Source organism: Drosophila sechellia, chromosome 3L, assembly GCF_004382195.2.
Source record: "Drosophila sechellia strain sech25 chromosome 3L, ASM438219v1, whole genome shotgun sequence".
Classification (NCBI taxonomy): Eukaryota; Metazoa; Arthropoda; class Insecta; order Diptera; family Drosophilidae; genus Drosophila; species Drosophila sechellia.
The window spans coordinates 245,560-261,978 of NC_045951.1; the positions used below are offsets into that span (position 1 = coordinate 245,560).

General features: G+C 46.6%; 6 protein-coding genes across 11 annotated transcripts; 2 read left to right on the forward strand and 4 right to left on the reverse strand.

Moving 5' to 3' along the window:
* Window positions 1-5,056: 5,056 nt before the first annotated feature.
* On the reverse strand, window positions 5,057-6,168 carry LOC6610135 (formylglycine-generating enzyme). The gene has a single exon (XM_002034708.2). The coding sequence runs from the start codon at window positions 6,159-6,161 to the stop codon at window positions 5,127-5,129; it is 1,035 nt and encodes a 344-aa protein (XP_002034744.1). The 5' UTR covers window positions 6,162-6,168; the 3' UTR covers window positions 5,057-5,126.
* A 437-nt stretch (window positions 6,169-6,605) lies between these two features.
* LOC6610136 (arrestin domain-containing protein 4) lies at window positions 6,606-8,738 on the reverse strand. Its single transcript, XM_002034709.2, has 4 exons — window positions 8,596-8,738; window positions 7,510-7,970; window positions 7,274-7,456; window positions 6,606-7,207 (listed from the first exon to the last, which is right to left on the reverse strand). Exons 2-4 carry the CDS (start codon window positions 7,963-7,965, stop codon window positions 6,818-6,820), a joined length of 1,029 nt encoding a protein of 342 aa, XP_002034745.1. The 5' UTR covers window positions 7,966-7,970; window positions 8,596-8,738; the 3' UTR covers window positions 6,606-6,817.
* Window positions 8,739-8,748: 10 nt separating this feature from the next.
* Window positions 8,749-12,525, forward strand: LOC6610137. 4 transcript variants are annotated; one of them, XM_032719196.1, is made up of 6 exons: window positions 8,749-8,816; window positions 8,929-9,227; window positions 10,740-11,088; window positions 11,148-11,431; window positions 11,493-11,683; window positions 11,750-11,870. In XM_032719196.1, exons 3-6 carry the CDS (start codon window positions 10,756-10,758, stop codon window positions 11,767-11,769), a joined length of 828 nt encoding a protein of 275 aa, XP_032575087.1. In that variant the 5' UTR covers window positions 8,749-8,816; window positions 8,929-9,227; window positions 10,740-10,755; the 3' UTR covers window positions 11,770-11,870. The 4 variants fall into 4 exon arrangements, with proteins under 4 accessions (XP_032575087.1, XP_032575084.1, XP_032575086.1 ...); XM_032719193.1 differs by having other exon boundaries at window positions 8,756-8,816; window positions 11,746-12,525; XM_032719195.1 differs by lacking the exons at window positions 8,749-8,816; window positions 8,929-9,227 and adding an exon at window positions 10,045-10,122 and having other exon boundaries at window positions 11,746-12,525.
* An 88-nt stretch (window positions 12,526-12,613) lies between these two features.
* Window positions 12,614-13,273, reverse strand: LOC116801170 (dual specificity protein phosphatase 19). The gene has a single exon (XM_032719200.1). It carries the CDS (start codon window positions 13,245-13,247, stop codon window positions 12,636-12,638), a length of 612 nt encoding a protein of 203 aa, XP_032575091.1. The 5' UTR covers window positions 13,248-13,273; the 3' UTR covers window positions 12,614-12,635.
* On the reverse strand, window positions 13,232-14,513 carry LOC6610138 (tRNA pseudouridine synthase-like 1). The gene is made up of 4 exons (XM_032719199.1): window positions 14,300-14,513; window positions 14,114-14,242; window positions 13,740-14,054; window positions 13,232-13,684 (listed from the first exon to the last, which is right to left on the reverse strand). Exons 1-4 carry the CDS (start codon window positions 14,374-14,376, stop codon window positions 13,255-13,257), a joined length of 951 nt encoding a protein of 316 aa, XP_032575090.1. The 5' UTR covers window positions 14,377-14,513; the 3' UTR covers window positions 13,232-13,254.
* Window positions 14,514-14,559: 46 nt separating this feature from the next.
* LOC6610139 (mitochondrial carrier homolog 2) lies at window positions 14,560-16,301 on the forward strand. Of its 3 annotated transcripts, none has more exons than XM_032719197.1 (5): window positions 14,560-14,631; window positions 14,740-15,039; window positions 15,100-15,268; window positions 15,324-15,821; window positions 15,883-16,301. In XM_032719197.1, exons 2-5 carry the CDS (start codon window positions 14,829-14,831, stop codon window positions 15,953-15,955), a joined length of 951 nt encoding a protein of 316 aa, XP_032575088.1. In that variant the 5' UTR covers window positions 14,560-14,631; window positions 14,740-14,828; the 3' UTR covers window positions 15,956-16,301. The 3 variants fall into 3 exon arrangements, with proteins under 3 accessions (XP_032575088.1, XP_002034748.1, XP_032575089.1); XM_002034712.2 differs by having other exon boundaries at window positions 14,593-14,643; window positions 14,743-15,039; XM_032719198.1 differs by having other exon boundaries at window positions 14,620-14,643.
* Window positions 16,302-16,419: the final 118 nt, after the last annotated feature.

Here is a 16,419-nt window from a genome sequence, read left to right on the forward strand (position 1 = left end):
CATACCGTCACTCGAAGGGATGGTGCAACTATCTGGTCAAGGACAGACTGTGGGGAAAACGCAGTAAGCCGGCTATCGGTTTCTGCGACATGTGCAAAAATTTGTGCGTAGAAAATTGGCATAGACTCGTATTTAAAAAATGTAAATAAATCCTTGTTTGTTACACTTGAGATACAAATTTATTCGTGAAGTTTTTAGTGAAACAATTTTAATAAAAAAATCATTATTAAATATGTATGAACTTTAAGTTATTCAAATGAAGCCTTATTTGCCCTATTTAAATTTATGTTACAAGGTGTGTGTCCCATGGATATTGTAGTGGAACTCAACGTGAATTTGTTTGCACGAAGTGGGGCTCCGCTGCCCAGCGGCCACGCGGTCGCTTGTGTCTTAGACACTCTGCTGCTTGAACTGTAAGCTTTTAGCTGGCAGATTTTGATTATGGATAACGATCCACAGCAAAAATCTATCGATTATGAGTCGATGAAGCTAATTGCTGGCGCTGGCCCTAAAGAGATTCGGAAGGAATTGACAAAGAGCTGGCTGAGTGAAGATCCAGCCTTCGCTACTACCAGTATTTCTAATACCTACTGCAGCTCGACCTTCACACTGACCACCACCAGCTCGACTATCTCGTCTGCGTACATATTCACCTCCTCCTTGAGCGGCAACGTATGCTCTACTACTGCCAGTACAACTCACAACAGTGCATCTGTCAGCTCAATTGCGAAGCCACAATCTGCCTCCGGCTGGCAGGATGTCTCCTTTAAATCTAGGAATAGAGGAAATATAAAGAGAGCAGGTGCGGTCCTCTCCCCTAAAATGGTAAAAAAGGTGGCGTCTGACAACCCGGCTATAATCACTGCCAATCGCTTCCAAGCCCTTAGCGACAAGGAAGATATGGTCCTGGGCGTGGAATCTTCGAGTGACAACGACGAGCCATGCTCCTCGAATACCGCCCTCAACCGTGCCGCAAGGAAAGCAGGACAAAAACAACAGCTGAAAGGTGCTCACCAAACTGTACCAGCCCCGAAATCAAGCCGTCACTCTAAGGTACCTAGAATGATGTTTCCCAATGTGGTGAACTTCACATCATTTCGCGACGAGCTGGACGCTCTTGTGGGAGACTCCTATACAATAAAGGCCCTGAATTCGGGAGATTGCGCTGTTCAGTGCAACTCCCCAGAAAGCTACAGGCTGGTGGCCCGTCACTTTCTCGACAAAGGATCCCTTTTCCATCACCATCAGCTACCGGAGGACCGACCCTACAAGATTGTCATGCGCAATATTCACCACGGAGTCCCATCGGTGGATATCATCGCAGCCCTCCAGAACGAAGGACATAACGTTGTACGGATTTATACTCCGCGCAACAAGGCTACCTCTCTTCCTCTTAATATGAGGTTCATTGACCTCAAAAAAGCTGAGAACAACAATCAAGTAAAGGGCATACCGGTTGTCTGTAGGCACAGGGTAACTTGGGAGAAACCCCGTAAACAATCGGAACCGATTCAATGCCACAGGTGCCAAGGCTATGGTCATACCAAGGCATATTGTTCTCGGCACTATATATGCAGAGAATGCGGAGAAAATCACCCCACTGCAGAGTGCAAGCTGGAACAGGACGAGGCCAGATTCTGTTTTCACTGTGGCGGCCCCCATGCAGCAAACTTTAAAGGTTGCAAAAAATACCTGCTAGAGGCTTCTAACCGCAAACATCAACGGAAAGTCAATGAACCCTCTGTTTCTGGTCCTGCAAGAGGAGTACACCAACCCAGTCCACCAGTCCTTATGTCTGGTAAGCCTTCCTTTGCTAGTATAGTCAGAGGAAGTCAGCCCGTCGCCAAGCCTGCCGTTACTGTCCCCCCTGCAAGCGCCAACCTTGAGTCTAAGCTGGAACAACTGTTTTCTAGGCTTGACAGGATGTTGTCACTAGTTGAAACACTAATGCAACTGCTCATGCAAAATCGCACCTTCCCTTCTGCTGCTCAAAATGGGTCCTCTTAAGATAGCAGCTTGGAATGCCAATGGGGCCTCCTCGAAGACCAATGAGATCCTCGCCTTCATCGAACTTCACGAAATCGACATCCTCCTGCTGTCGGAAACCCACTTCGTTTCCCGGTCCACTTTTAGAATTCCTGGCTTTACCCTCCACACTGCCAACCACCCGGATGACAGCCGTCGCGGAGGTGCGGCGATCCTTATTAGATCACTCATCTCCCATCAACTCTTCTCCACCCTGTCGGAAAATCACATCCAGGCAGCAGTTATCCAGCTGACGGCTAGCAGGGGTACTTTTAACATTGCCTCAGTATACTGTCCTCCTAACCTCAGGTGGACGGAGGCTGACGTTGAGCTTATCATCTCTCAATTTGGCACAAAGTTCCTAGCGGCAGGTGATTGGAACGCAAAGCACAGATGGTGGGGAAACTACAGGATGTGCACTAGAGGCAGGGTGCTGCTCTCCGCTCTGGCGGGCAAAGGTATTGACATTGTTGCAACTGGAGAAGCTACTTGCTATCCCTTTCGAACAAGTGTCACTCCAAGTGCAATTGATTTCGGGATCTCCAAAGGATTCAGACAGCAAGAAATCAACGTGCAAACCCTGACAGAACTGTCGTCTGACCATCTCCCCCTGCTGTTTGTACTGGATGAAGACGCTCAGCTTTTCAAAGGTGTCACTAAAATGCTGTCACCTACTGCAAATACTGTGGCCTTCAAGGAGCACATCGAGGCCACAGTTGATCTCAACATCCCCATTGACACATGCAGTAGTCTGGAAGCTTATGTAGATTACCTCGTAGCTACAATCGCGGAAGCAGCACGGAGGGCCACACCTCCCCCACATCAAGCTCGTCACACGACCGCAAGGAGGGCTCCCATCTTGAGCTTGGAGGCTAGGGAGCTGCTCTCCCACAAAAGGAGCCTCAGGAGACGGTATATCGCCACAGGAGATCCGAACATCAAGCAGCTATACTCTAGTACCACAAACAGACTGCATCGTTTGCTAGCCAGGACCCGACGAGATAATCTGGATACCCTGCTTGAGGGTATTGGCCCAGATAACAACAGCAACTTCTCGTTATGGAGGCTCACAAGAAATATCAAGAGGCAGCCGATGTTTCAATCTCCCATCCTGAGTCAAAGTGGCCTCTGGCTCAAGACGGACGATGAAAAAGCGAGGGCATTTGCTTTGCACCTGACCTCCACCTTCTTGCCCTTCAACCTAACAGACGACTCAAACCGCGTAGAAATCAATAATTTTCTGGACGCTCCGACTGTACCGGCTCGCCCCATTAGGCATACCACTCCGCAGGAAGTCATGATGCAGCTGAAGGCGCTACACATCAAGAAAACCCCTGGTTACGATAGCATCGACAACCGTGCTGCGAAGTCTCTGCCACGCAAAGGAGTCCTAGCCTTAGTAAAAATTTTTAATGCCATGCTAAGGCTAGGGCACTTTCCAAGGCAATGGAAGCGAGCACGTATCATTATGATACCTAAAGCCGGAAAGCCGCCAACGCAAATCGATGCATATCGCCCAATCAGCCTGCTATCAACATTTTCTAAGATTTTTGAGAGAATACTCTTAGCCCGCCTGATGGAACTGCCGCAAGTAGTGAACCATATACCTCCACACCAATTTGGTTTCAGGAAGTCCCACGGCTGCCCTGAACAAATACATCGACTGGTAAACCAGGTGACGCATGGCTTCGAGCACAAACTCTACACGGTCGGAGTCTTTCTAGACGTGAAGCAAGCGTTTGACAAGGTGTGGCATGAGGGCCTTCTATACAAGATGAAAACTCTCCTTCCTGCTCCCTACTATGCCATCCTGAGATCGTTCATCTCTAATCGGACGTTCGACGTTGCAGTGCGTGATGCTCGATCCAGCCTGGAGGAGATTCATGCAGGAGTTCCACAGGGAAGTGTTCTTGGGCCCTTCCTATACACCCTGTACACTGCTGACATGCCATCTCCCGCAAACAACGCCGAAGTCCCCCCGGCTCAGCTGCTCCTGGCCACTTACGCCGATGACACTGCCATGCTGGCGTCTCATCCTTCACTGCAAACTGCCTCCAACGCGGTCCAGGATTGGCTGCACGCAATCGAAAAATGGACTGCCAAATGGAATGTGGCCATTAACTCCTCAAAGTCAGCCTGTGTAACTTTTTCCCTGCGACCCGGAACCTGCACAGATCTGACCTTCAATGGAAGCCCTATCACCAATGCTAGATCGCACTGCTACCTAGGAGTTCATCTAGATCGGAGACTGACCTGGGGGGCCCACATCACGTCGGTCAAATCAAAGTCACTGGCGAAGCTAAAAAAGCTCGACTGGCTCTTCCACTCCAGCAAACTTCAAATGAGCTCTAAGGCTCTTTTAATCAAAGCCATTCTCGCTCCAACGTGGAGTTATGCCATCCAGGTGTGGGGAACTGCCGCCAAATCCCAGCTTAATAGGCTCCGTGTGGTCCAGTCAAGAGCTGCACGTCACGCATCTGGGCTCCCCTGGTACGTGACGAACATAGTCATCGAAAGAGATCTGAAAGTTACCCTTCTTGGGGATCAGATTAATTTCCACAGCAGCCGTTATGCCGACAGGCTTATGGCCCACCCGAACCGACTAGCAACTATCCTAGCTGATCCCATCTCTCTCCGAAGACTGAAGAGGGTACACCCCAGCGATCTCCTTACCCGGAGGATAACATAACATATTACATTTTCTTTTGTACTTTATAATTAAGATACCACTTGGTCTCATTTATATTTATCACACATTAGGTTAAGTTCAGAGGAATTACTGAACGATTCCTTTTGAAATCTTAATAAATAGAATTAGTTACTCGTCAAAAAAAAAAAAGTCCCATGGCTGAACGAACATAAAACTGATTTCTATTAAATGTTCATATAAACTTCCCAGTAGATGACAGCCGGTTCCGCCTACTAGAGAAACGACGACTTCTCTCGTCTTCAGTTTATTTTTTAAGTACCAGAAGGTGGTTGTTGGAGGTCTTTCCCTAATATTAAGTGAATGAAAGTCTTTATATTCGGCTAATTTGATGTATTTGTAATAAATATATTATAAAAGGAGAAAGAGCTGTGCGGAATGACACGATGACAACTCACGCATTCTTGGCGCACCGAAAACCCAGGTTACCGGCCGAGCTGTCTTCTGTGTTCTGTGAGCGTGCAGCGCACCTGTACCTGTAGCAGTAAGACTTGTGACACAGATAAGAACCGCCCTTCTTGACCCGATTTGGATTATCGCTAACGTCATTTACGTCCCACAGATCTGCCGTCCACTCCCACACGTTGCCCACCATGTTGTGCAGGTCGTACATATTCTGTCGGAAGGCATCCACCGGGCTGGTGTACTCAAACCCATCTTCAGCCAGGTTGCCATCGGGAAAGTCTCCCTGCCAGATGTTCAGCCAATGCTCGTTCCTTGGCATCAGCTTGTTGCCCCAGGGAAACAGTTTGTGCTCCTTGCCGCCCCTGCAAGCCGCCTCCCACTCCGCCTCGCTGGGCAACCGCTTGCCGGCCCACTTACAGTACTCCACAGCGTCGCGCCACGATACGTGCACTACCGGGTGTCGGCCTAAGTGGTCTATATTGCTGTCCACGCCATTTGGACGTCGCCAGTTCACGCCGGCCACTTTGTACCACCAGACAGCGCTCGCCACTCGGAAGTCCTCTAGGTTCTTCTGCTCGGATGGGCTCAAAAGGCTCTTGAACAGAAAACTGTCGCCATATCGCTCAGCCTCCGTGGTGTAGTTGGTGTGCAGAACAAACTTCGCAAAAGCTTCGTTGGAAACCTCGTACTTGTCGATGTAGAAGTCTTTCAGCTTGACCTGCCGTTCCGGACCCTCGCGGTCGGCTGGAAAATGCGGTTTGTCGGTGCCCATGTAAACCCTGCCTCCCGGAAGAAGTGACATGTCCGCAATCTTTGGCTCCAGTTCGCCATAGTAATCCCGGTAGTGGCTGTGTGCACCCTTTGCTCGTTGCTGGCACACTTGTCCGGAAATGGACGGCGTATCCGTGGTCTTCCGGTCGAACTTTTGGCAGCCACAGTCGCTGGTAACGTTGGAATAAAATAAAATTATCAAAATAAAGAGGACTATTGTAATTGTTGTCATCTTAACGAGCAGTGTGGCCATTTTTAGTTTTAGAATCAATACTCAATTCCGCGAATTTGTATAGCATAATTTAGGCTGTAGCGTTTTCAGCATTTGCACCATACTTTGGGGAATACAAGAAAAAAATTACAAAAAAAGCTAATCGCCATAATAAAAATCTTGTGGATCTCTAAATATTTTTTAAGTTTGTGATTTAGAAGTACCACCGAACAGAAAACTCAAAAGGCATCCACATTCTTTGAACAGTATGCTTCATGTCTGTGGCCTAGTTTCATAGAAGTATTATTATTACCACTTTTTACAAATCTAACTTTTTAATAAATATGTTATTAAAGATAATAACCATTTAACAGTAGTTAGACGTTTAATGAGGGTAGTGTTATCAAATTAATAATATGTAACCCACAATATTTTGGCTTTATAAAGAGTTATGTATATGAGCTACTTACAATTTATCAAAGTCTGTTCTTTATGTTAATTTTCGTTTGTATTTGTTATAGAAAACATAAATAAATGATATTCTTCAATCATGAAACAAATTTTTGGGGACAGAAGTAAATTCTGGCAAGGACCAGAAACATTAAAAAAGTTAAGTATGAGTTAAATAAGTTTAAATTGTTGTATGGCGCAAATCGGTCTTAACAAGTTATGATACACAGCAATCCTAAAAGCTGGGACTATGCCTCGCTAGGCTTCTCGTGCAGCCAGGGCCGGAATATGGGTAGGGTGGACGGATAGTGGGTGTGCGTGTCCGGCTTAAGCACCGATTCCGGCCAGGTGTTGGCATTGACCGCATCGCCGGAGTGTCGAAAGGGGTACGTCGCAAGCACGATAGGAAGCTGTAGCTTAATCTCCTTCTCCATGGACTTGGGTTCGATTACGAAGAAGACGTCGTAGGATATTTTGATGAGGTGGCAGCCATGCAGATTGGTCGGCGGCAGGGGTGGAACATAAAGCTCGTTGTGCCACTCGTCTTTGGCCCCCGGACGGATCTTGCCACGAACTAAGACAGCCAGCTCCCGCTTTTCCGTTTGCACCACCTTCCCACGCGCCAAATACTCGATGGTCTAAATAAAATTCAAATCAGTTCAAGATGAATGAATTCTAACTAGCCAATTGAAAGTGAAACCGACCTCCGTGAGGGATGCCTTTGTCCGTTTAATGGACACATTACTGTAGTTGGATATGAATGCGGTGACCAGAATATTCTCGCCGGGCACATACCCTCCGCGATCAAGGGACACTCTGCATTTTATTTGACCTCCGCCAACGCAGACGACGCCTAGCTTGTGATCCACTTCGCAGGTGAACGGTTGCTGAGTCAGGCGAAAGGTTAGTTTTTATAAACAGGATTTTAAAAGCTACTTACTGCTAAGATGGGCTTTTCAAGGTTTAGGTCGATGGGATTCATCACAATAAAGACCTGGTGGTTCTTGTGGATAATACCATTGTTCTCGCGGAGCGCCGCCTTGCAGTAGAACTGAATCCAGCCATACCGACCGAGAAATGTAGATGGCAGACCCAGCGGCAAGCCGAGTTTGAAAGGGAAGCTGTGAATTCCTGGCGAGAGTATGGCTGGACCTCCTTGGTCTACGTCCCCCAGAAGTCGCATCCGAAAGTCGATATAGTTCTCCTTGTCGTATGTCCTCTCCTGTCGGCGCCCGTTGCGCACCACCCCTTCGCCTACCACATGAAAATGAAGTCCCAAAGCAGGTGTCTCGTCCTGCAATTCGATTAGAACCCGTCCGGAGAGGAACTGGCCCGGGAAGTACAGGAGGGAAGTGTTGTCGAAGATGATAAGGAATTTAAGCAGCTTGCGCGGCATCGTGCCTAAGGAAAAACCAACAAAATTCGTTAGAACAGGGTTGCCAAATATTTGACCCGCTCCGCACGCGTTATTACGATATGGTTAATGACAACTTATCCGTCATAGCTGGCTAGGTCTGCTGAGACCATGTACTACGGACTGGCCTCACATACATACGGCGCTTGTTTGCATATTTATGTGGGTAGCATCTCGGCGGGCAAAGAAGGCAAAACCAGTTTCGTACGGCCAAGAGATGGCTGCGTGCACAACTATGCAGCACGAAAGCCCCGAACACTTAAGCATCTACTGCAAGGTCGGCTCATGAAGCATGTCGGCCGTGTCACGCCCGCGCCTACAACTTTGGGCCAGACTCCAGTATGTACATCTTTACCAAAAGCGTAAGCTGCAACTGCCATTGTCGGCAAGCCTGTTTTGTGCACTGGTGACAATGTTGAGGATTGCTGATTGGGAAACAGAAACCGAAGAGGAAACTGCCGTAATTTCCTAGTAGAAAGCGGATAACCGTACACTGCCATTGGAAGAATCACATTCAAATTGTTCAACATTTTTGTTTTTATCCACAACAGATCAATTGTTTTCTCAACATCGCTGTGGGCGCACTTTAAATAATGATCGCTTTTCAAATACCTGTACACACAAAGGTGTTTTTTGGCCAGATTGGAACACCAATCCAGTCCAAACCGAACCGATTCAACCCGTACTGCCTTTGAGCGCTATTCGTTTGGCAAGATCTCGTCCACGCTCTCTAGCGTTTGTTTGGCAACTGATCGCCGTCGTCGTCGTCGTCATGCATCAGTTTGCGGACGAGAACTCGACAGAAAAACTTGTTTTGAGCGCGTTTTTGCGAGGTATCGTTTGAGAGAGACCCAGCCGGAGCCAGCTGATGTCGTAATGCCAATAATAATGCCCGCTTTTGTTTTTACTATCTTTTGCGTTCATGTAATACATTTACCTTTCCAGCGGGCTTACAGGATATGCATAACGCGGATACTTTTTGAATAAATTCAAACGGAAAAAACCCGAACGCCACCACAGACAACAAAAGACCAAACCAACATGAGAACAAAATTGTCACCTCAACGGCTAACCCACCAATTTGGCTAAGCTGTTTAAACTGAATCGATTATAGGAGCAATTTGCTAATAATTTAGCAATGCTCGCAGAGTTCCCCCGCTTTAGCGCAGCAGGTGTATCTTGTGCTACTCGGTTGCACCTAGAAAATAAATCTGTATTTCCAACACCAAGCCCATATTTCACAGGTATGTATCCACAGTCGACAAATCGTGTGCAGACTAAAATGCATTAAGTGGCACACATTTATGCATTATGCATGCATTTCATACCGGTTATGTGTTGTTTTAAGGTACCCAAATCGAAGAACCTCAACTGTAGCTCATGAAAATGAAAGGCCAAAAGCCAAGTAAACTATCACTGGCTGCGAAAACCGCATAGGTGAATGGCTCGGCAGCCTGTGGCAAGCTATGGCTATACCCTGAAAATTAGTCAAAAAATTAGTCGTGTGGCAAATCTGTGAGATACCTTGAAACCTTTATTAAAATAAATCTGTAGGTGTATGAGAAAAAGTATATAATATTAGAAAGAGTAGAGTTGCAACGATGGTCAAACTATATATGGACTGAAGGAATTAATCGTTTTAAAGACTATGATGGTTATAAGAGAATACAAATCGATATCGTTTTAAAGACTATGATGGTTATAAGAGAATACAAATCACTTCCGCATTTAACTTGCCCAAGCTTTTCAGATTTCTCCCAACTACAATAGTGACATTTAGTAGTAATGGCTAGAGTTTTCCATTTCAATGTTTCCTGGCTTAATTGCTGAGAATTGTTGTTTATAATGACCCAAGTCTTTACCGCGAAGAGAGATTTTAACGAGGCTCCAAAGATTTCCCGTTTGTGGCCTCGACCGTAAAGAGTATCTGAAAAGTAGTTTGTTTCGAATAGAGACGTCCATACTAGTTTGGTTCAAAATGATAATCGCTTGGGCTCGGAGTTTCGTGGAGCCAACAACTAAGTATACTTGAGTTGGAGTCAGTGTGGTTTCAAATCTGCTCCGCGCACCACCAAACCGATCTCCGCATCTCAGCTCTGTTTATCGTTTTTCTAAAAGTCCGACGCTGAAGGAACTATAGTAAGCCTATCTCCATCTTTTATAATAATAGCGAAAGCAAGACCTGAAGGCAGAGAATATCTTGGTGTAGCATCAATCACCAAGGGGGAGTGCCTGGTCCACTCCATAAACTTACCAACGATACCGTAAAGTCTCAAAGAGAAAAACAAGAGGTGTAGCAGAGCTACACCTGCAAAGCTTCCTCATGCCCCACTGGCTGAGCGCTTTGGACATATTTTTCGTTGCTCTTGCCTTGTTTCACCTCTCTTGCTCGCTCTCCCTTAAATGGAGCTGCTTCCATGTCCGACTTGGTGCAGTGGTTCAGTTGTGGCAAAGATACCGAGCGCGCTGGTAATACACAGCTCGCAACGAAAACGTAAAACTGTCTTTGGTCGGGCCAGTGGAACGCGAGAAAGTTGTAATTATAACAAGAAAGGCAGTCATAGCAGCGCTCCATGAGTCACCTAGTGCCTAATTCTAAAGAAGAACTGTTAACTAATTGTCTGCTCTGCTTACATACGGTTAGATTGCATAAATTACACCAAATTTTTTGTTTGCCACGATTCTTATACAACATCTGTATTAGCATATCTATGGTTCTCTTTTGGCTAACCCTGTCCTTTGTGCTCCTTCCATAGAGCGCTAGCTGACACAATGACCACTAATGGCTTCGGGATGCAAAGTCTACCACCGCCAGGAGATGGAGCCATAGGCGTGATACCTTCTCAGTCAAAAAGCTTTTCCATTTGGGTCAACGGCGAGGAGCACTGGATATCCGGCGCGGACTCAAGCACCACCTGCGCAGATCTAATCTGCTCGTTAATCAGCTACCAAATTGACCAGCATCATGTGCTCAGCAAGGAAGAAGTACTCGCTCCACAGCAGTTCGCCATTGTCCAAAAGCAGCGTCACTACGAGGAGTATTTGGATAGTAGTGCCAGGCTCCTTGATGTTATAACCAGCCTTCACGCAATGCCGAAAGAGGAAGTAAATAATTTCACGAGAAAAACGATTCTCATCATTTCAAATTACCTTATTTCACACAGTACCAGCTACAGCTTCGCCACTTGGGCACTTCAAGTCGAAAGCAAGTCCCGACGACCGATAAGGACAGTGGAATGGGCAGTCCAGTAGACAGTTCGCGGAGCATGCGCATCCGGCGGAGGGGCAAGCTTCTCTACACTAAGACCACAGACAATACCAACACTAAGCACTCGAAGAGAAGCCGGAAGCTGCAGCAGAGAAATCACCACTTAACGCCGAATGAGAGCCTGCTTACCATTATCCTGGCCCAAGATGAAACCATTCTACAGCAAATGACCATGTTGCAGTAAGTTTATCTGCCTTTATCTGTCCGAGTATCTCCGACTTTCATTGGCGCCATTCTGCAGCGAAAAGGATCGACAGATTCTTAAAATCGAGGAGGAAAAGCACCAGGTGAGGGAGCGAGAGCTGGGTAAAAACTACCTCCTTGAGACGTACTTAAAGGACTTGGATGAGCCCCAGGAAAAGGGCGAAGACCTGGAACTTTTTACAGAAAAGACTCAGATAAACGCAGATCGAAACTTTGGGACAATGTCAGGTATGGATGAAGATAAAGCTGATAGTCTTATCCATTTGCTACTGCAACACTTGTCATCCTAGATAGGACCTTCCAAACTGCATTAAATAGTGACACTATGCAGGACGAGATCCGGCTTTACTGGCTGGAAAAGATTCACGAGGTAAACAAAGAGCTGCAATGTGAAGAGGAACTTTTACTCAGCCTGCACTCCAAGGTACGTAGATACCAGGTGAAGCGGGCGTACCAAACGAAGAGCGAGGTGCTACTACAAATCGAAAGACTCGACACAGAGTTGGCTGCTCAGGTGGCGGATATTCACCATGTGGAACGAAAACTTTTCACGGCCAATGAGCAGCTTAAAGCCAAACTGGCTGTGCTTGAATGTTTGAGTCGTGAATTTGAGACTACGGTATCTGGAGGCGTTCAAGAAGGTGATGTTGTCGCTGGCAGCAAGGAATGTGCAAAGGTTCAGCAAAGCCAACACGCTGGGAACTGGCTGCACGTTGTTAAGAAACTCTTTGCGGCAGATCATCTTAATAGACGATTAACTCAGCAAGCACTAAGTGAAAAAAACTTAACGGATCGACTAATACCCGACAAAGGAATATCCAAGCAAATGTTCGAAGTTCTAGGATCCCCAGATCCTTCTACCTCAACCAGCGTAAAAAAAAAAGAATTGGGTACTAGACAAGCAATTTCACCTTCTTCAGAAGGGGATATTCAACACCTCGGCACCCTTGTTTAATGCAAAAGAACAAGCGGTTGACTTTATACAAGTATCTCATGTAACGTATTTTGAACATCCGTACCAAATTTGTGTCAACTAACCAAATAGAGAATAAATTTTTGTTATGTTTAAATCTTGAGAGTTTAGTGGATAATATCGTTGTGTTGTACAACAAATGTGGATTAGTACACTAAAAACCACAAACAAGAAAACAACATTCATAGTTACTTATCCTATTTACTATTAATCAGACCTCTTTAACTGTTGTATGAATCCCGCATTGGGCTGAATACATGGTCTCCATGATTTTACCAGATTGTATGCATCTTCGTAGCACATGTCACGGCGCTGCATCAGATAACCGATTACCACGGAGGGGGATCGCGAAACGCCTGCATTGCAGTGGACCAGCACGCAACCCTGCGACCTGTGCGCATCTTCAATAAACTCCATTGACGCGGGCAAGATGTAGGTAATCAGGTCTGTTTCCGGCAGATCCAGGCAAGGCAAAAATTTACAATTTACGGGCAAGGGCCACTCCACTTCGGGCGTCTGTATGCCGACACTCAGGATGTGAGTTATCTTATATTTTATGATGTTATCCGGGCTAACTGCATCCTGCGAGCCTAGGTAGAGAAAGTCGCTCAGAATGCAGGCGGGCAGAGAGTCCGGCTTGGTATCCACGACAAAGCCGTATTTATGCGGATCCAGTTGCTGGGAGCATTGGGCAATGTCCTCCACGCAGACGGATGAAGTCCTTCGCTCAATGTAGCGCACACCGGTGGGGGTGGTCACAACCGTGGCGGTGGGTCTCAGGTTGCCCATTCGCCTTTGCAGCTCATACAGCAGTATCATAGCGGTATTAAATGTCCGTTTCTCGGTAGTGCACTCTGCAAAGGTAAAGCCCACAAGCTGGAGCCAGGAGCACACGGTGATCCCAAGAATTCTTCGAGGGAATGGTGAGCATCTGATATAGGCACCTCTCGTCTATACGTCCGTTACCCAAAGCGATTAGTGCGCCGACAATGCGCCTGACTTGTTTGTATAGAAACGATTTAGCCCTAATCTCGATGTCCCAATAGTTATATGTTTCAGCGGCCAGAATAGCGTTTGAAGACAATGCACGTGTTTCACCAGGACGTATATTAATCTCGTCGATTTTGCGCACTGTAAACATTGGATGATCCCGACTAACTTTCTGGCGGCTGACACTCATAAAAGTTCGAAAGTCGTGGACGCCGATAAACATTCGCGATGCAGCCTGGACTCGTTTGATATCGAAGCTAGAAGATCTATGGTGGATCAAGTGGTTACTAATATCATTTTAGGGATACCGGAGTTTCTTACTGCAGAAAGTAACAGCGATCGATTTCTTCAATTGGTATAAAGGTCTCGAACGACCTATTCCGGAGACTGCAGTCTCCCAAGGGTGGGTCCTTTGCCACGGCAAAGCGATAGAGATAGGTCCGTCCAGTGGCGTCGTAGCGACAGTGGAAGGAGTTGGCCACCAACTTACTACTAAGCACTCGAATGGGAAGACGCTGTTTGTTAAGGGTTCGGTTGAGCACCCCAGTTAATATGGTTGTATCATAGGGCTGTCCATTAGTCCGCTCCAGGTCCACCTGCACCGTGGAGTGCAGGGCGTGTACACCGGCGTCTGTTCTGAAAGTTAACGAAGACTAAAGACTATACAGATATGGTCTATATTGTCTTGCACTAACCGACTGGACAGCACGGTGTGTATTTCGTTTGTTGGGTGAAAAACCTGTAACGCAAGCTCCAAACAGCCTTGTATGGAGTTTGTGTCCAGACGCGACCTCTCCAGTTTGTTCACCGTCTTCTGAATACCACTGTAGGGGTGGTAAGTTTTGTTTCAACAATTCATTCTCACAATTCGACGCACTTACCGAAAAGTAGTGCCGATGTAAGAAATGTTCAACAAATACCTATGCATGTTATATAGAGCACGACCAACAACCACCATACATATCGCTAGAGGTGGGCTTGGGCAGCTGGTTGATCAACGCTACTAGAGGTGGGATTGTAAATTATGTGTTGAACAATTAGAAAAGCAATATTTAAACTAAATAAAAAAGCTGTAAATCAACAAAGCAACTATTTGTTATACAACAGCCGAGCTCTTTTTGCGCCAGAGAATGAGAAGATATCGATGAATCGATGACGAATCGGTTCACGGCATTAAGCAACAACGAAGCACCCGGCCACATTGCTGTCAGAAGTATATTGTTTTGTAATAAAAAAAAAGTATAATTTTGCAACTTCCCAAAGCCTTTGCAACCCTGTAAGAGACGGCCAACGGTCTAATACTTTTCTGTATTTTGCACAGCAGTCCTCCAAATTAATAGCTACAGAGTTGGGCCCTCGGCATAAGCAGTCACCAGACCACTCAGTCACTCCACCCACTACGTAACTAGAATGGCCGGCTTTCCCGATCACGCCCGCGCAGAGGATACGGAGGTTAATGTCTGGATCCGCTTTGGTCTTAGGCTGGGCGTCAGCGCCGTCCTTCATCCGTTTGAATATTCCAAAACCCTCATCCAGCTGGGTTACGAACCGATCGCTCCTCTGCCCGGCAAGTCGATACTGGGCAAGCCGATCATGAAGTTGCCGAACATCTTTCAGTACGGTAGGTACAAAGTTCCTCTTTGCCGAAACATAACTAATATTTCCGCTGCGGCTCCTGCAGCTGGCCACATTCGGCGGATCGACGGCTTCTACGGCTGCTACCGCGGTCTAGCTCCTAAACTGGTGGGTTCTCTGGTGGCCATGGTGGTAAGCGACCGAGTGGCCGACCAACTGGGCCTGGAGCAGCCAGATGAGAATAAGGACGACTCCCAGCTTAGTGATGAGGAATTGCAAGTCTTTGATTGTCATGTGCCTCCGTACAACTCCTGATTTGTTTTCTTTCAGGTACGGCCAGTTCAAGAAAAGTCTGAAGCGGGATATTGTTTTGATGGTGAGCGGAGTCGTGGCCTCGCATCCCTTTCACGTAATCTCGTTGCGCATGATGGCGCAGTTTGTCGGCCGCGAGACCTTGTACACTTCTATAGTGGGCTCCGTGGCCGAGATTTGGAAGTCTGAGGGAATAGCGGGATTTTTCGCCGGTCTTGTGCCAAAGCTGTTGGGCGATTTGGCCTGCCTTGTGCTCAGCAGCTCCACGATTTACATCCTTAACAAATATATCATCAAGGACAAGTTGGGCAGGCAATACAATTCCGGATTCACACAGTTTGCCGTATCTAGTTTACTGTATCCACTGCAGGTGGTATCCACCTGCTCAGCGGTAAGTGGTTCACGCCTGATGGCTGCCCAACCGCCAATTATGCCGGCCTACAAGAGCTGGGTAGACTGTTGGAATGATTTGCAGGTTCGCGGAGAGCTTAAGCGCGGCAGCTCCCTTTTCTGGCGGTGGGTGTTACCGTGAACTTTATACTTAAATTAGTAAATACAAAAAACTTCGACTTTCCAGGTCACAATCCATCAGTTCTCCAGTAATAGCCACCTCATTCGCGCCCTTGCCTAAGCTGGCGCGTTACCAGTAGACGTCAACAACGCGCCTGGACGACCACGGACGGGTTCCGGAGTCCACACATAACTGCCTAGTTGTGTTTAATGGGTCTTCTGCAATAACAAGCTTCAATCCAAGACAACTGCATTTTTCTACTGTCTCCAAGCCCAGCCATAATTCTGTTAATACAAGTTTAGATCTACATTAAAGTGGATTTTCATCGTGGTCCGTTAGTCCTGCGCGAACTGAAATCGTGAAAAAATTGTTGACCAAAATCTTTCCCGATCTTGTGCAGACTCCGATATATTTGTTGTTACTGTGTTTACTGCAAAATTTTTGAAATAAATCGTTTTGCCCTACCAGTGGAAGCACAACTTTTCCATATACATTTTTTAAAAATAATAATGGTCTACTGTTACCGCTCTTAAAATTGTGATTGTTTATGTATCGTAATCTTATTTTATTTTTAGGTAACACGTATTAAAGATCAGGAGTTAA